This window comes from Pipra filicauda, unplaced genomic scaffold, assembly GCF_003945595.2.
Source record: "Pipra filicauda isolate LSUMZ 115617 unplaced genomic scaffold, ASM394559v2 scaffold139_size1960392_pilon, whole genome shotgun sequence".
In the NCBI taxonomy this organism is placed as follows: Eukaryota; Metazoa; Chordata; class Aves; order Passeriformes; family Pipridae; genus Pipra; species Pipra filicauda.
Genome location: NW_024103873.1, coordinates 596,784 through 615,896, shown reverse-complemented (window position 1 = coordinate 615,896; position 19,113 = coordinate 596,784). Strand labels below are relative to the sequence as shown.

At 54.3% G+C, this 19,113-nt stretch overlaps 1 protein-coding gene across 3 annotated transcripts in view; it reads right to left on the bottom strand.

Moving 5' to 3' along the window:
• Nucleotides 1-4,357: 4,357 nt before the first annotated feature.
• Nucleotides 4,358-19,113, bottom strand: part of SRGAP3 (SLIT-ROBO Rho GTPase activating protein 3) — a 107,844-nt gene continuing 93,088 nt past the window's right edge. For all 3 annotated transcript variants that reach the window (XM_039378479.1, XM_027746384.2, XM_027746385.2), the window contains 10 exons: nt 18,833-18,893; nt 18,354-18,431; nt 17,199-17,333; nt 14,155-14,260; nt 13,680-13,907; nt 12,722-12,801; nt 10,851-11,031; nt 10,120-10,269; nt 9,338-9,665; nt 4,358-8,471 (listed from right to left, as the gene is read on the bottom strand). In XM_039378479.1, the coding sequence (XP_039234413.1) occupies nt 8,055-8,471; nt 9,338-9,665; nt 10,120-10,269; nt 10,851-11,031; nt 12,722-12,801; nt 13,680-13,907; nt 14,155-14,260; nt 17,199-17,333; nt 18,354-18,431; nt 18,833-18,893 (1,764 nt within the window). In that variant the 3' untranslated portion in view covers nt 4,358-8,054. The remainder of the gene's footprint in view (nt 8,472-9,337; nt 9,666-10,119; nt 10,270-10,850; nt 11,032-12,721; nt 12,802-13,679; nt 13,908-14,154; nt 14,261-17,198; nt 17,334-18,353; nt 18,432-18,832; nt 18,894-19,113) is intronic.

The window sequence follows — 19,113 nt, the reverse complement described above, 5'->3', positions numbered from 1 at the left end:
CCCAGACGCCAAGGGCAGAGGGGATCAGGGAGGAAAAAGGGCACTAAGTGGCCCAACATGGGCACAGTCCAGCCACAAGTGATGAGGGTGCAATTAATATACACCCTTCGTAATTAATACACCTCCTCAGCAAACAAGCCAATGCAACAGAGCATCTCTCAAACATCCACAAGACAAGGGAAGCTCCAGGCAGGTCAGAGCTGCTGCCCAAAGGGCCCCACAGCCATGTCTGAGCTGAAACAACAGCAGGGGCTGTAAAATCCCTCCAAACTGGGATACTCAGGTTAAGCCACCACCCTCGGGTGTCCCCAGACCACCCCACAGGGCCCTGGCTCTCACTGGGAGGGGATGCTCCTCTCTCCACCTGGGCTCGATGGTGGCTCCCCAGGGTGGTCCATGGCTTCGTGCAGATGCCCCTGACAGAGCCATTCCCAGGGCACTGCAGGACAGGCTGCAGGAGAGATGGGTGGCCATGCACAGCCTGTGCCATGAGCTCACTGCAGGCTCTGGGCACCCACAGCAGTGTTCTGTTTTAGTTTTAAACATGGATGGAAAATCTTTACCTCATTTCCTAAAAGCACTTTAATGTCTTTTCACAGGAAAAAAAAATACTAAAATGTATTAGTAATTTGGATTATTTAATTCAGTCAGCAGGATTGAGAGCTCTTGCTGCACTTCAAGTCCAGGTTCAAAGCATTAATCACTAAATTCTGCATCGTTTCCTTCACATTTCATTTCTATCTCATTTTTTCATTCATTAGCCACGAGTGTGACAAGTGCCAGAGTGCCCTTAGGTGCCCCTTGGAGCACATACAGTGCGTGGCTCTTGGATCCATCCAAGTATTCAGTTGCTGGACCCACCTAAATCAAAGGTGAATCACCCTCAGAGCATTCCTTGGCGGTCAGTTACCACGGGGATGAGTGGAGGAGGCTGAGGGTTCATTTCAGCACCTTAGGGGGGTCTAGAGTTAAATGAGGTCCTGGCGAGGCAGAGGCAAAGCCAGGCACTGCCACACTCCAGCACTGCCACGCTCCGGAGCCCCATCGGTCCAGGAGCACCCACAGAGTCAAAAGCAAGTGCTGTGCTATTCCTCTTCACCAGAGGAGAGCAGGGCTGGCCTGGAACATCCCTGGAATACACCAAGAACACAAGTACAGCACACCTAAAACACACCTGGAACACACTTCCGTATATGTCCAGGGTGTGTTCCAAACATGTTGAGGCATATTCCAGGTCCAGGTGTGTTTGAACATAACTGGAAACATATTCTGGGCATATTCCAGGCGTGTTGTAGGTGTGTTCCAGCTGTGTTGCAGGGACCTGCATTCCTACGTTCCAGGTACGTGTCGGTGCAGTCCAGGTGTGCTGGATGTGTGTTCTAGGTGTGTCATCCAAACGTTCTATGTTTGCTCTGTGTGTCCTGACCAAACGTTCTAGGTCCGTTCTAGGTACGTCAGGGTTGTGCCGGGTTGCTCTGTCCCCAGGAAGGAATTGCTGGGAGCTGCTGTTTCTCCCTCACTGCTGTCTAAGCCCCAACCGCGTCCCGCTGCGTATCCTGGGTGCTGCCACACAACTGCCCCTGCTCAGCCCAGGGCCAGCCCTGGCCCCGCTCCACGGTAACGTTCTCAGCAAGTTCTCTGTGCAGGCACTCAGGGCAGAGGTGACGTGCTGGGATGCACACATTGCACTGTGGCTGCCTGCGCTTGGGACCCACAAAACTAAACACAACACAGCTTTGGCAGGAGCTCTTATTCACCCGAGTGCTAAGAGAGATGGGCACAGAGCTGTGATTTAACCTCCTCCTTTTTTATCACCTGCTCTCCAGAGCCCCATGGTATCCTCCAGCAAGGGGCACAGCAAGACCTCAGACTCACCCCGAGAGCCCCCCCTGCGTGCCCTGCACCCCGCAGGTGCTCCCCAAACTGGGACAGGCCGGCTCAGCGCACCCATGTCCGTCGCAGGGCACCGCAGGCACCTCCCAGGCGCGGGTTCCTCCGGCCTCGCCTTGTTCCGATGGGCTGGGGAAGGAGCGGAGCAGCCGCCCCGGATCGTTCCCACGAGCCACACCGGGACGTGCTCCCAAAGCTCGCCGGTATTTCTGACTTCAGCGGCAACCCAACACACGTGTCACCGAGCGGCAGCGTGGAAAGCGACTTATAATGCAAATGCTGCATTCGGCCCGTGGAAATTAATGAATAAACAACTCAGTGCGTTGTTTATGCCCAGAGTTAATGATTACCGAGCGGGGCGGGGGGAGCGGCCGGGACGGGCGGCCCCGAGAGGGGTCGGGGCGATCCCGAGGGGGTCGGTCCGGAACAGGGGAGGGTCGGGCCTGGGGGGGATGTCGGTGCGGTCCCGGGGGGTGGTCCGTGCTGGGGGAGGTCGGTCCCGTCAGGGCTGGGTCCCCCCCCGGGTCCGGTCCCCTCAGGGATGGGTCGGTCCCCTCAGGGCTGGGTCCCCCCCCGGGTCCGGTCCCCTCAGGGATGGGTCGGTCCCCTCAGGGCCGGGTCCCCCCCCGGGTCCGGTCCCCTCAGGGATGGGTCGGTCCCCTCAGGGCCGGGTCCCCCCCCGGGGTCGGTCTCTTCCCGCCGCTCTGGGCGCGCGGGGCGCTGCTGCCCCCTGGCGGCGCCGGGCGGACACGGCAGGGGGACCCCGGGCCGGGCACCCCCGGGCCCCGCACGGGAAACGACACGAGGAGCGCCCGGCACCGCCCGGCACGTACCCGGCACATACCTGACGTGCTCGAGAGTCCGCTCAGGGCCCCGTCCCTCCACACGCCGCTGCTGCCCACGGACCCGCTGGAATCCCCCCCAGCTCTCCCGCAGGACCGTGTCCAGGAGCCTCCCGGCCCGGGGCGCCCCTTCAGGGGGTACCGGGCTGTGACAGCACCAGGCCCCGCGGCTCTCGGCTGCTCCAGCTGCTCGGGAGAGGGCGGGTGAGGGGTACGGACCACGATGGGACTGGTAGCCTGGAGCACACCCGGCACTGGGCTCATTAACCGAATTTAAGGAGGGGTGATGCAGGTCAAGCCCCACCTGCGGCTGAGCCAATCCTCCCCCGGCTCCTGGCCCACACAAACCTCTGCTCGAGCATTGCCACCTGTGTTTGCAGCAGCCCCACCTCGGGGATGGATGGATGGATGGAAAGGACACAGGGCCCATCTACTATCCCAGTTGTGGCACTAAAAGCCTCATCAAAGGGAGGATGAACAGCTTCACATGAGCCTGGATTAGGAGTACTGGAGAACAGGGACTTTTATTTGGAAATCAGTTGTCAATTTACTGATAACAGTGACATTTACTCTCAGGTAAAGGCTTCATTTGGCTCATTAAGTGCCAGCATTGCTGTGGGGACCTTCCCAACTCAGAGGGAGCCCAGCACAGACTGATTTGGATACAGGATAGACCCTTGACTGACCCAGCAGTGCAGGTGCATCAGAAAGCTGTTTAAGTGTTGCTTTACTGTATCTGGTGATGACCCGGGTTAGAGCTGCAGTGCAGCAGAGCCTGGCTGAGGGGTGACTGGCGTGGTGACCAGGCAGTGATGATAGGGGCTGGCAGGGCTGGGCAGGGCTGTGCCACCTGGGCACCTCCCTGGCGGGACACCAGACACACTGCGGGGCTGAGCCAGCGTGGAGTGGGCTGTGATGGACGATGTCCTGTGCTCCCTGCAGTTCTCATGTCACTGACCTGGCTCCAGTTGATTCTATAAAACCCAAGGTGGGCTGTCCCAAGGGCTGGGGTTCCCATTGGGGACCAACTGCCACCACGCTGCTCAGTCCTCCCTTTTGGGAGGTCATTGCTCTTGTCTCATTTGGCACGGAGTGAGCACTAAATTGCCTTTAAGTTCATTTTTACATCTACTTTTGTCTGACATCACTTGTGCATTGCAGGCATGGTCCCCTTCCCAGACCTGTGTGATGTGTCCCCAGTGCCAGGGCAGGGGGTTCCCAACACGGGGGGACATTTCTCGGCTGGCACAGACCAGCACAGGTCTGGCCATGCTAATGGAAATAGGCAAATTGGAGTTGGTGGGTGGGTTTTCTATTGGCCTACGTCCCTCTCCCCTGCATGTTTGCACCATAGGCCCAGGGCTGAGAAGAAAGAGCCCATCTGAGCTCGGGGTGGCCCATCCAAACACACACAGCAGGACACACAAAGTCAGCAGGTGAGCATCCATGGGCATGGGGAGCAGCTACAGGATCAGCAGAGATGTGGCCACTGGTACCACGGCTGCCTGCCGGCACAGGAGGGACTACAGGCTGTGGCACAGGCCTCTGGAGGACACCCTGGCCACCACCTCTGGCCAGGGCTGTGGGATGAGGGCTGGGCAAGAGGCAGCAAATCACAGACAGCGTTTTTGAGAAAAGTTAAGCAGTTTATTCAACGGGATGAGTCCACACCCAACCAGTTGCTTCATCTACATGGCATCACCAGCACACACAAGGACCCACTCAGACACTCTAGCTGACGGCATCTCACCATACGTTACAGAGACAACACCAGGGAGGAGGAGGATGACCGGTACAAGGGGCAGCAGCCACAGTCTCCCACGGCTGCCCGGCGTAACCAACCCCGTCCCCACCACAGCTCACGGCCCAGCCACGCGAAGCACATCAGACTCGGGACATCTACTGCCGCCCCCGAGAACCACAACACCGCTAGTTAAATGACACACCCGGGGTTACAAAAACGACCTACCAGGGGACTTCAGCCTAAGGAACAAAGTGCACTGTCATCGCCGCCCCGGCACCGCGCGCGCCGCTGAGGGTCTGTACAGGGAAGGGGCTGCTGCGGTACCATCACACTTGGTCAGCACCATCGCAGGCCATGCCAGGCCCTGGTGAGGGCAGGCGAGGGCCAAACTGCCCTGCACCACGGGATGGACGGGGCAGGGCCGAGGGAGCCGGGCCAAGGTTGGCGCTCGCTCTGCACAGCAGAGGAACAGCCGCCCCCCCTCAGGGCTGGGGGTCCCGGGGGCTGCGTGGCCCCTCGCCCGCGGTGCTGCAGGGGGGCAGGAGCACACCCCACCCCGCTCCCGGCCCTGGGCTGGCACAGGGAAACTGTGAACTCTGAGGCCCACGCACAGTCTGTGCCCTCGGGGCGGTACCGAGGGTCAGGGTTGGTTACTCACAAACCATGAGCAGGTTCCAGTTATGATGCTCCTATAATGTACGTGGCTCAATTTTGTGCCAAGTTTGCTTACAGAAAAATACATTTCTTCCCTTAAATTTACAGTAGTTAAAACTACACTTGGAATACTGTATTACAAAGGGGGAGTTTATTCTCCAACAAAAAGTCTTGGTTCCCTTTTCATCAAACAGAAAAATGGAAGGACTTTAAAAGCAATTGCCCCCAGCACAACACAACTGCCCAGACGAACCCATGTGTGTACAGCTCCCAGGCCTGAACTCCAACTGTTTGTTCTGGTGCTCAAAAAGGCACTTAAAGATAAGAAAACAATTGTATTAAAAACCCACAACAAAACAAAACAAAGGAAAACGAAAGGCAATAATTTAATAGAAAGACACTGGAACTTGTACCGTATCTCCAAAAGTAAGAAGGGAGGAAATAAAACCCCTCGTGAACATAGGTTTGCTCTCAAGTCATCTTGGAAATAATATTAAAAAAAAGGAAACTGGCAAAGTGAATGTTCTCCAGGAACTAAACGGAAACAAAAATAATAATTACTGGCAACAGATACACAGCGCTTGTGCCAAATGGGTCCTTCCCTTCCCTTCAGCACACGGCCCTGAGCAGCCCAGCCTGGTGGAACATCTGCTGCCACTGCGCTGGGCCGGGCCGGGGCCTGCGCCAGGAAAGGGGGATGATGGAGAAATAAACACCAACATGAACCAACTGTGGTCATTACAAACGCCAAGGACGTTCACAGACAAGCACACACACACCGTAGTCCCTGCCAACGTGACAAGGAGGGACACGGGCAGAGCTGCTCCCCCCGAGCTCTGTGAGGGGCGCCGGCGGCTTCGCTTCCCTTCAGGGTTACTATTATTATTACTGGGTTTATTTTTACATCGAGCTACCTACTAAGTGCAAAGATTTGGTGAGTGGCATTGGCTTTTATCTAATCTTAGCCTATTTTTTACAGTTTACAGGTTAACAGTTACTTTCCAGCAGTTAAGCAAGTAGGGCGATATATACAGAGCTGGCAGAGCAGGGGGCAAGGGGACACGTGCACTGGGCACGGGACAGGGACAGGCACCAGCCGGTCCCGACGGGTCTGTGACCCCACTCCGTGCCCGGTGCGTGGAGGCACAGGCGTGGAGGGGCAGATATGGAGGTTCAGGTGGGGAAGTATGGACATGGAAGTGCAGGCATGGAGGTTCAGGTGGGCAGGTATGGATATGGAAGTGCGGGCGTGGAGGGGCAGGTGGAGAAGGGCACATATAGAGGTGCAGGCAGCCTCACATGAGGGTGAGCTCCCAGGCTGAGAACAAGCCCTAGCAGGACCAGTGGGCTCTGCTGCCCTGGCTGGTGCCTCCACCACCTTCTGGAAGTCAAGCTGCTCCTCCTGCAGAGCTGGGGTCCGCAGTGGTGCTGGAGAGGTGAGGAAGATGAAGGGGAGACAAAGCAAAGGCCCGGGCAGGGGCAAGTGGCTGCTGGGTGAGGCAGGAGGGTTCGTGGGCGTCTTTGCCCAGGCACAGACAGAGCAGCAGGGTCAGAGATAGCGGGGAGGAAGGATGGACGTTAAGGAGCCATTAGTACATGACCATGGGGAAGTGCCAAATCAAATGGGGCATTGCATGGAAATCTGTACAAGGAAAAGCTGCAGGAGAAGCACAGAGCGTCTTGGATTCAGCGCTTAGAGCGGAGTCTGGATTATCAGAAAGGACCATGCAATCCCCAGCTTTCTGCATATTTTTTCTCTGGGTAAAACAAAATGTAGATTCCTTTGCATAACTCAAACAGTTGTATTATATGGTACAGTACAGAAAGTGCAAAGTGTCACCCATCAGATCGGTTCTGCATTTGACACGGTCAAATATGGCTCATGCTTCTCATGCAGGATGACACACTCTGAACTGAGACCCCCCTGTGCCACTGGGCAGCTTCACACCGAGGAACGTGGTGGTGCCAAAGCCTCCTCACTGCTTACACCTGACTGTCGAGAGACCATTGGGTTGTCTTCTTATTAATTAAAAAAAAAAAAAAAGAAAAGTGTGCAGGGAAAGGGAGATGAAGGATCTTCAAACTGTAAGTTACTCCATACTTTACCACAGGTTTGTCACCAGTCCTTGTTCACTCTGAAACCTTCCAGAAAAGCAGCGTTCCATGGCCCCAGTGCAGCACAGCATCCTCCTCCTGTGTGAAGGTGATGGTGCACACCTTGCTCTGTCCCCACTCACGGCACACAGCTCACTCTGTCCCTGCTGCCCGGGGCGTCACAGGCACACAAAGACGTCTCAGGATTCAGGACTGAACAGACTCCAGCTGGCTGGACACACACCATCATTTATGGATTTCCAGCTCTTCTCTACAACCCAGCAGTGAACAGACCCCGCTGTATCCCCATCCCTTTTTTTTTAAATGCCAAGAGGTGCAGAAACTAAATTCCAGGATGGCCTTGTATTGCTCGACGCATGGCTGCTGCGGTGTGGGCCTCCACACGTGCACAGTCTGGGAAACCCAGCCCAACCCACCATCTCCAGAGAGGACATTTCAGAGCCAGTTTCTGAGGTAAATCTACTGTTTTAAAAAGTCACTGAATTCTGTACACTTTGTTTTTAATATATACTCCTACAGAGAGCATGTGTTCTCCAGTGCTGACACGCAGACCCGCTGTCTCCTCCTGCCGTAGGACTGCAAGCTTGGGAAGTGTTTCTGCATGGAGAGGGTGTGTGCACACATATGTACATACACACACACACACGTATGTACAGCACCAGGCCCAGGCTATGCATGTGTTCCCTTTTGGAGAGGCTCCCCCCAGCAGGGCTCTGACCCCCGGCTCGGCCCAGAGAGGCTTTGCCGTGTCGGGCCCCGCTCCCGCCATCCGGGCCCCGGCTCTCCCGCTGCGGTCCCCGCGCCCCAGCCTACATGGTGCCCGATTTATCCGCCGAGCCGCCGGGGAAGAGCTTCTCGGTGGGGGTGACAGCAGGGCTGCCCACCCCCGAGCTGCTGCTGCTGCTGGAGCGGTGCTGCACCACCGGCCGCACCGGCCGCATGGGCGGCGGCCGCAGCTGCGCCCCGGCCAGCCGGGCCGACAGCGCCGGCTTGAAGGTGGTCATCATCTCGGTGGTGGAGCTGCTGCTGCGCCGCATGGCCGCGTCGGGGTCCCGGATCAGGATGGTGTGCAGGGGGCTGGCCGGCTCCGAGTTGGCGGCGCCCATTGGGGGGTTCTTCATGGGCTCCAGCGTGTCCAGGACCACGTCGGGGGCCTGCTTGGCCGTGTTCTGCCTCTCCAGCTCCCGCAGCTCGTTCAGTGCCGTGCTCATGGTCTTCTCGATGTCCTGTGAATGCCAAAGGGATGTCAGCACTGTGCTACAGCATGACCCGCTCTCTGGCTTCCCAGCAGCCGTCCACTCCACCTGGGCATCATCCACCATCCCACAGCTGCTGTTCCTGACATGAACCAAACTGCTGGGATTGGGGGCACTGAACAGCCTGTCCACAGGTTTCCAGCCCCTGAGCCCCAATCACGGCTGCTCAGACACAATGGGGGGGACTGTGCCTGAAAAAGGTGGTCTCTGAAGTGCTAGAGAATTCCACAGCCAGTTCTCTGAAAGATCCATTCTCTGGGATGTGAACAGGTTCACAATAACCTGACTGATTCCTAGCTGGGGCCTCCCGCCAGCAGCAGAGAGAGGGACCTGGAGCTACATTGGGGTCACAAGAATTAAAGGAGCCCCATGGATCGGATGGCCTAATGTGACACCAATGGCACCACATGGATGGAGGCACCCCACTGGGATCAGACTCACATTCTGAGGTCACAGCAACAAAGAGCCAATACAGAACTGCAGCACCTTTCCCCAGTGACCATCAGTCCAGTCAAACTGATTCAGCAAATCCAGTTTCCCCCCTGCGCTCCTTACGAGATAAAGCATTTCCCTCCCTGCAGAGGCAGGAGCTGCCAGTACCTTTTGGTGGTGGATCCAACATTTCTGCCTACTGTTGGGCAGACACCAGGATTGTATAAGGAGCAGTATCTTCCATTACACCAACAGATACAGCTGGGCAGCAGACAAGCTGTTGGCTGCTCATTTTAACCTTTACACCACGGCAGCACCGTAACTCTGAGTGTCTGAGGTGAAGGGGCTCTGAGCACTCCCCAGTGACCTCCCCTTTAGTCTCTTGGTCCCTTCCCAACACTTACCTCAGCAAGAGCTTCTGCTTCCAGAGATTTCTGGTCTCCAAGGCTGCTGTGCCGGGTGGACCCACAGGTTGATCTCAGGGGGTGGCCATCAGCCAGGGCCTTCCTGTCTGGAAAATTGATGCTGCCCGCGCTGCCAAACGTTGCCATCCTGCGCTTCTCAGGACTCTCGATCCTGCCCCTGTTGAGGGGGATCTTGTGGGGGCTGCTGGGGCAGGCTGCTGCTCGAGGAGGGGTGTCTATGCCAGGCCCCATCCCTCGGGGCGGGCTGTGGGTGTCTCCCCCGCTGCGGCGCCGAGGGATGGCTGCGCCGTCAGACCTCAACCTCACCCTGCAAAGAATCCAGCACCTGTCAGCCCCACCACAGCTGGCTATGGGCTGCAGTCGCTCAGCTCTGAGTTCGGCTCAGACCAAACTTGAGCCTTTCAGCTCCAGAAGACCCAGGCAAGAGGGAAGACAGACACTTCAGTCAGCACCAAGAAAGTGATAGCACTGAATCACAGAATCCCAGAATGTTTTTGGCTGGGACCTTAAGGATTATCTTGTTCCAACCCCCTACCATGGGCAGGGACACCTCCCCCTGGACCAGGCTGCTCAGAGCCCCATTGCAGCCTCTGTACATGTTAAATCCCTGTTATCAATGCACATGAAACCCCCTCCATGCTCATATTACCCTGCAGTGCTTACTGGACTGTTCCCTTCCATTCTGCCCCACCCCACACACTGACTGTCCCCACATGCGATGATGACCAACTCCATGCTCACAGGAAAATGAATTTCCCTACCTGCCCATCACTCCCCCGAAGCCATAGTCCATGATATGATCCGTTGGAGACTGGATGTCGTTCTTGGAGGAGGCTTTATCATCAAGCAGTGGCCCACTGCTCGCCTCGCTGTCTGCCTTCTGGCTCAGGCTGTCGGAGAACGCGTCATCCCTAGGGCAAGGAGATCCCATCAGTGACAGGGCCATGTCCCTGGGAGAGCCAGGGCCCAGCTGCCACACAGATCTGAACATCCCCACTCCAGCAGCTCCGGACTTTGGTAACAAAGGGCTGGACCAAGGCTATCACTTCACTGGGAGCTTGGAAACAGCTGCCATCCTGTCTCCACACCTCCTGTGCTGTGGCTGCCATTGTAATGACTCCAGGTACAGCACTTGTAAGAGAAGCAGCACCTGTGAAGGGCCTTGGGATCTGCTCCCAGGCCAGGTGGGCACTGAACAATCCAGGTCAACACTCACAAGGGAAAGGTCAGTGGTAAGCCTGGGTCACACCACTCTGGGGAGCCAGTGAGAGATGGGGTCCAGGCACACTGAGGTACAGTGTTTAATGCTTGGCTTTATCAGCCTCAAAGAGAAACAATCAGAGCCAATACATGGAGATGTGAATAGGCTCAGATTTCTCAGGGAAGTCATTAAACCTTGGAAAACCTGACCCATTATTTTAGGTGGCTGAAGTGGAGCTTGTGCAGGTACATGATTTTAACACCCTGGATCAACCCTTACCACTTTACTCACATGTCTTGCACCACGATGTACTGGTGGGGGATGAGCCCATCCACCCCGTTGTGTCTTCCTTCCCACCAGTCTTCTGATGCCCGATGGTACAGCAGGAGTGAGGCCCCTTTCTTGAAGGAGAGCTCCCGTGGAGATCGTCCAATGTAGTCAAACTTGGCTATAGCTTCAATCTGCTCCACCTCTGCACAGGAGAGAGGCACAGCAAGAGAACACCTCAGCTCAGCCCTCACCAGGGAAGATAAACCCTAGAGAGCCATCTCAGCAGAGCAGCAGTGCTGCTGCCCCCCAGCATCCCCAGAGCATCTCATACTGAGCACAAACCTTATTTTCAGACTGATCAATTCCTATTGTTGTTCTAGCCTTCCTGGGATCTCTCACAGACTCACAAACTACCAGCAGTTACAAACAGCTACAACCAGATGGGGAGCAGTTGGAATCTCCCCGTGTGCATATGGCATCCTCATCCACACTCCTATTTTCTGCCTTTGGTTACAGAACCCCATTATCCACCAGCCTGGGATCTCGTCAAGCTGTGTCAGATGCTGTATGACCAAACCCTGCTTACCTTCTCTTTCTTTCCTTATCCTGGAGACAGTTTGTCTTGAATTATTGATGAGCAACTAATGCCCCTTTGGGGATCCCCATGGAAACGATGATACCAGCTCCAGCCACACAGCTGCTCTGCACCCATCTGCAGCACCACCTCACTGACTGCCCCCTTCTCCTCGTGCCACCCCTGCCACTGTCAGAGCCAGCCAGCAGGCGTTAACGTGCCTTCATGATCTGAGACACCAATCATTTTAGTCCCCACCTGGAGACTGGCAGACAGGTGATGACAAAGCCAAACAGGGCAAACGTGCCCAGTTCCTCCAGATCTGCCACGTTCTCATTAAACATTGAAACTTGCTCTGCCCCATCACTGCCCACGGGCTCAGCAGCCGTCAGGGTGTGACCCGATGCAAACTCACACAGAGCAGGGGACACTGGAGGAGGACACGGGAGACACTGCATCAGACACCTGCCCATTCCAGCCCCACCTGGGACAGGCCAGGCTGCTTCAGCAGACTCATCTTCCCCACCCTGAGCAACCCCCACACGAGGGCAGTGTCTGGGAGCACCACAGAGGCATCAGTGGGAATGTTCTGGAGGAGACAGAGCTGGCAGGCAGCCAGGAGGGCTCCCACAGCCCTGCCAGAACACTGGGCTCCCAGCAGGGAGTGTGTGCAGGGCAAGGGGGACAGGGAATGTGTAAATTCACAAAATAAAGCTGCTCCTACTCTACACTCGACCCACAGTTAATCACCCGGAAACCCCAACTGGAGCCATTAACGTGGCCACCCAAGGGTGAAATTGGCTGCACAGCAGCTCCTTCACCTTCCTCTGCCAAGGCCTGTCAGCTCCTGCCTGGAGCTGAGAGCAGGCCCTGAGCCCTTCCCTGGGCCATTCCCAGCTCCCATGGCCCCACCAGCCAGGTGAGCCCTTCCTCCTCCCTGCAGCCCTCTGAGGGCAGATGTGCTCTGCCAGGGCAGGACAGCACTGAGGCAGCAGCTGCCAGGGAGGCAGAGGGTGCTCAGCTCCCCAGTGCCCTTCCAACACAGGAAACCCTGCCATGGAACAGAGCCACAGGGCTGGGCGTTCCCTGCCCCACAGCAGTGCCAGCAGGTTCACCCAGACTGCCCCCTCACCATTGGTGCCTCTGGGACACGGGAAGCGCTGCCTCCTGCTCCAGCACCACGGCCCGGAGCGCAGACGCTCCTTGCTCAGCTCTGCCAGCAGTCAGCCCATCCCACCTCTCTCCCAACTCTGCAGGCTGCTCCCCTGCACGCCCAGCTCTGCTGACAGGGACCCAGGCCCTGCTCAGCCCTGCTCACCATCGTCGCTGGTGTGCGGCTCCGTCCCGTTGTCGTGCTCCCCCTCGTCGATGGTGCCTGGCTCGCTGTGCGGGCTGTCACTGCAAGGGAACACGGCACTGTCACACACCAGTGACACCCTGCTCCCAGGGCACTCTGCAAACACAACTTGTTGGGGGACATTTTGGCCTCAGAGATACTTGGAAGTTGTGTTTTTAGTTTGCATAGGACCAAGATGGTCACTTTACATCACAGCAGATCTCTGAACTTCCTCTGAGAACACCAAACCTACCACGATCTCCAGCCGAGAACGTCACGTTCTGTTGCTCTTATGGCTTTACTCGTATATGGCAAAACAAACACAAAGTGTTTGCACCAAGTTACATGTCCCATTTGCTCACTCATAGCGAGCTTTAGCACTTTATCATCTGCTGCACGAGGAAGGATGGTGGCAGGTGACCAGGATCAGGAAAGGTGAGGTCTCAGAAATGTGTAAAACTTGCACAGAAATTAGTTCAAGTGTGTTATCAATCCTGCTTTGTTAAACCCAGACCTGAATGTGAGATTAGAATTCCAGCAAAAAAGGGAACTGGAAGGTTCAGGTTAACCTCGGGCTGAGGGATTCCATCCAACCAGCAGATCATGGTGGTACTATGTGTCTTTACTCAAAATTTCCAGCCTAGGAGGTATCTGGATAAAATGGACCTAAAATTCTGGTTTGCTCTGAATACACTTCTGTTGATCCAGAGCTGAAAGAATCTTCCATCAATATTAGTATTTATACTGGAAAGAATTTCTCCTGAAATTTTTACTGAGGTTTATATGCTGAGTCAGCACGAGAAAAAGAAATACTTGGTTAAACTGCCTGTTTTAAGTGATAGTACTAAATCAAATGAGCAGGGACTGCTCGGCTTGGTGCGCAAGAGCCTCTTGACCTGATGAAGGTGTTTGTACCCAAGAACCCTGCAGAGAACCTTACCAGTACTCCTCCCCTCCAGTCATGCACTTCTCGTAGACAGGCCCTTCCAGCTCTCGGTGGCTGGGGAAGATTCCCTCGTGGTGAATGATGATGGTTTTGATGACCTCATTGACGTGGGCCTGGCAGGACACCGGATCCTGCCCGTCGGGAATGTGCATCAGCGTGGGCCCGAAGCAGATGGCCAGGTTGTAGGGATCCATCATGTTCTCATCGCTGTACTGCGACAGGCTGCAGGCACACAGGGAGGGAGCTGCCGTGCCAGCGTTCCCATCCACCCCCAAAACCACCACCAACCCCACTGCCCAGGGAGGCACCAGCACCGGGCTGTCCCCCTGCCCTGAGCACAGGGGGCTGGGGAAGAACCAAATACAACTCCCCACAGCAACAGCAGAAAGCACTCGTGCCCCAAAGACAGGGAAACCCTGACAAAAGGGAGGGCAAGGAAAAGCTCAGTGGAAGAGGCAAACAGACTCACTGGTTAAGGAAAGCAAAGAGGTATCTCATGACCACGATGACAGCCCGAGGCAGAGTGACAACAATCTGCTGGATCTGGTGCACTCTCTCAGCGGGGTTCTCCATTTCTGGAACACATGAATAGAAAGCACATCCCTAAAAACCTTCTCAGGACCAGACAGCATGGCACCAGAGGGACCTGTTCCAGATCTAGTGGCCCACTAAGTGAGAAAAACAACACCCTGTGTCCAGACGTGATCCACAGGTTTGGCATTAAGGTGCAAGCAGAGAACAGGCCACAGTGCTCCTCCACAGGGGAATTCATACATTCAGGTTCAGTATAAACAGCAAATAAAGACATTTCTATGGGTTTATTTTTAAAATAAGTGTTTATGCATTATTTAGTTCATTCCTCAACAACTCTTCCGTTCCTCAAAAGCCTGAGTCAGTGTGGCACTGGAAATGGAGCACTTCTTGATTTTCTAGGGCAGATTTTTAAATGAGGTTTTTATTCATCTGAATCTTCTGGATTATGCATTAGGTCCTTCTGAGTCCTTCTACTCCTGTCTCCCACTGCTCTCAACAGGAATTAGAAATTCCGAGGAAACAGATTAACTGAACCAGTGCTGAGTCAACACTTTTGGATTCACTTCTCTCCACAGGGATGCACAGAGCCCAGAGCTGCTGTCAGAAACCTGCTCCCTCCCATGGAAAGGAGAGTGACCCAGGGCTGTCCTGCCCTGAGCCATCTGTGTGTTCTGTGGAATTAATCCTGCAGCTGCTGGTGCACAGGAAGCAGAGGATGAGCACCAGAGTCTCCTGGAGTGGGTGGATCACACAGAGGTGCTTGTGCTGGCTCAAACTGCAGTTTGCTGATCACAATAAAAATCACTGATATCATGTAGCTGGGCTGCCATTTGCTCATAATTCTGAGTAAAATCTGGCTTCAGTACCAAGATGGAAAGCATTATAATATTTCACTTAGGGAATTTTTCCATTTGAGGAATGGATTTATCCTGCTGCCTGGTGGGTTCTCTCCTTCTTCAGTCTGGTTTTACTAAAGAGGATGTTAGTTAAAAATACCCCCAACAAATAATACAAACTGGATGAAACCCTATGACAACGGGCATATGTTCTGAAACCCAGAGGAACAAACTCTTGAGGCACTTATTTTCTCACTGAGCAAAACATTTTGACTGGCTGTAACCTGGGAATTAACAGCATAACCATCATCACTGTACACACGGGCACAGCCCTGTGTGGACTCTGCTGACAAAGGGCCTTTTGACCCATTTATTGCCCATGTGCCTTTGAGGAGCTTCTACATAAACCCTCAGGCCCCCAAGAGCAAAAGGAAGAGTTCTTCACTCTGCTTAGTCTGGACACTGACTGCACAGCCTGTGTTTGTGCATGTCTGTGTGGCACAAAGTCAGCTGCACTTCAGGTCAGATTCTTAATGGGAACAAAGCACTTTAATTCATTGAAAATCTATCCTTAATCAAAAGGTTGCAGGAGCAGCAGGAAAAGAAAGATGAGGAAAAGGAAGATTCTTGCTAAAATGAGAAAAATAAAGTGAGAGAGAGACAGAGAATACCATCTGGAAAATTAACAGATGCTGTTTGCAACAAAAAGCTCCCAAAAGCTTAATAAATTGTGCAAATTGGCATTAATTAGGGATAGTGCCAAAGCACAAGCAAGCACACAGGCAATCACATCATCAAGCACAAGTCCTGGTACCAGAGGAGACCCGTCCCCTTCTCCTGGGCTGTGCCCCCTGGGAAGGGCAGACAGAGTCAGCACCAGCCGGGCTGAAAATCCCTGTCCAGGGCCTGGAACTGGTGCAGAACCAGCTTCCTTTGCTTGTCTCACAGGTGTGCTGTGCTGTTTTACACATCAAAACAGCAACAGTGAATTTCCTAAAGCTGCTACATAAACAAACCATTCTTGAGAAACCAGAGTACATTCCTCTCCTCTGGAACAAGCCCATCCCTGCACCAGTCCCCTCCAGATATCATCTGTCTCCCCTGACATCACCAGATCCCCAGCAGTTATGAGCATGCACATTCAGAAGGGAGGGAAGGAGTCATGAGCAGTGAAGCCAAACAAATGCCTTGAGCACACATTCCCAGTCAATGCCCCTGAATCACCCACGTACCAAGACACCCCAACCCCAAACAACCTCGACATCTCCCCTATAAAATAAAGTCACCCTCTAGCCAAAGCATGCAGCACCTCCATCACTTCTGAAACATCAGACTCGTTCTGCCTCCTTCCTTCCCCCCAGGGGAATAATTTCCACAACTTGCCAATAAATAAATGTCATTGCTACGAGGTACTGAGAGAAGCACACCCCAGCTGGGAGAGCTGATCCTGCAGCAGAATATGTGGAGCTGAGAGATTTCAGGACAGAACAAGAAGCAACCAGGCTCTCCCTGACATCAGTCCCAAAGTCCCTCAGCTTCTCCCTCTGCTCATCCCAAAGCACTTTCTAGTTTTCTTTGGGACAGCAAATGCATACAGCAAACATGTGGAAAACAACCAGGTCTGCAGACTCCAGGGTTGGGGCAGCTCTGCGAGTAGCCAGGAGCTCCTGACCCTCACTATCTTTAGCCTCTGAGCTAAAGCAGCTAAACCCCGGTGGGTCCAGGAGCCACAGCTGTGGAGAGGTGATGGGCACGGGAACCACTGTCCCTGTGCAGACCTGAGGCAGCAGGAGCAGGACAGCAGCCACCCCATCACACCATTAATGACCCCTCGAGCAACCCTCAGATGTGGACATGGCCTGGCTGCACGTGCAGCCCCCTGGCCTAAGCTTGGAGATGGCTCTGGGGATCCTCATGATGTTGGGAAGAATTCAAAAGAGCCACAGTGAGATGTTTCCCCCCTCCCTCCCACCAGCACTGCCAACACACACTCCTGATGTCCTTCCCTAACAATTCCCACTGCCCACCTGCCGCCCTCCTCACGGCACAAACCCCTGTTTGCGAGACTCAGGTGTGCCTGCCCCCCATTTAGTGCTTCTCTTACCCACCCTGTTCTCCACAAAGAGCTGTCACAGGTACTTACTTATGGTAGATATCAAATCTTGAAACCTTTCCTTAGGAAAGAGGGGGTTTTCCAGTCCTCGGAAATACAGCTTCAAGACTCCAGCCACTGAGTTAATGTCCCGTTCATTCTGATCATCAGCGAGGGGATCTTCACCTGTCCAGAGAAGAGGTTTTATGTCCAGTATCACTATCAAGCTGGACTAGCACAGCAAATGGTTTTTTCCTCACTCAGTGGAACCCTCAAATTTCACAGGGTTCAGAAACCCTCCTTGTATGCAATGGCAATGCTGAGTGGTTCCTGAAAACCAGTTTAGGGTGGGATTTCAAACCTTTCCTGAGAATGATGATGCTATTGATTGCCTCTCCTTCAGGTTTCCAGCCCAGTGCAGTTTGCATTTTAAGCACCAGCCCAGAGAGCTGAGCAGGTCTGAAGGACGGTGGGTGAGAGCCTGAGGGGACAGGCTTGACTGGAAGCAATTATGCCTCTGGAACAGACCCAATGGTTCTAGACAGCATTGTAGTGACTTAGATCTATGAAAGGCTTTCAATGCCCAAGGGATGTAGATTCCTCTTAAACTGTATGTGCAAATCCCCCAAATCCAGCCTTTGACAATCCCACCACTGCCTTATCCATTGGCCCGGCCACCTTCACCCTGATCTTTCTGATGCTGCTCAAGGATTAACATTAGGTCACTCTTCCCACCTGGGCTGTCCCTGTCACAGCTCCCCTCCACTGGGGACAGCAGGATTGCTCTGCCCTGTCTCACCAGCCTGGCACCTTCAGTGTGGTTTTGATTTTCTCAACAGAATCACTGGCACCCCCACAGCCAGCACTGCCACCAGGGTGGGAATGCTCCTCCTTCCCTGGCAAACTGCTGAGGAGGAAGAAGGATCCCCCAAACTGTTTTATGGCTCTTGTGTTCTTAATGACTGTGGAAAAGATCTCTGCACCTATCCCTACTTCTCAGACTCCTTCCTCGGGTGACTGTTTGCTACTGCCAGAGATACAACATTGAGAAGCCCAGAGGGGACAAACCCTCCTCGTGTCTCATAGCAGAAAGGGCTTTACACGGGCCTTACACCCCAGCTAACGCACCCAGCACACACCAGCTCCCACCAAGGCTCCCTGCTCGGACACGGCGTCCCGCTGTACCTGCACAGCCTGGCTACACACCTCTCTCAAACGAGTTCTTGATGTCGTTGACTTCCACCTGGGAGCCAGGGACTCTGAAGATGCCCTGCTGTTGGAGGCCTGGAAGAGAACAATTTAGGAGAGATTTTTGGAACTGCTGGGCAGTAGCTGCTGGTAAAAACAGCAGAACCCAGGAGTTTATGCACTGGAGAGGCTCAGAGCAAGTGGGGACAGTCCAATGTGAGTCACTGCTGCTCATATTCTCCAAGCAGGAACCCCAGATCAAGGTGCTGAAAGGGCTCGTGTCCTGAGCAAACAATGTAACCTGGGTATGTGCTAATAAGACCTAAATATTGGCGACTCATCCAGTGCTGCATCGCAGCCAACGTGACTGGAACTCTAAGCTGAGTCCATGGAGCAGGGGCTGCAGGCACCCCCAGGCTCTCTGCAGGACCTCACTGCTCACTCAAGGGCTTTGTTCCTGGGCAGAAGGTCTCTGTGGATGTCCTGAGCCAACTCACCGTACAGGTTGATGTAGCGGATGCAGCTCTCTACGACAAGTGGAATGGCCTGTCCCGAATCCTTCAGGAAAGGAAAGGAAAAAAAGGACAAAATGACTGGTTTATTGCTAACAAAGCACAGGAAAAGTGTTAGAGATGGTAAAATCAGAAATTTGAAAATCGGTGCTGTGGAGTTTAGTAAGAAGACAGGCAAGGAAAGGAGATGTTACAGACATGGAGCCACCAAAGAGCACTGAGGATACTGTGTGCAGCCAATAATGTACAAAAAAGCTGTCACTAAA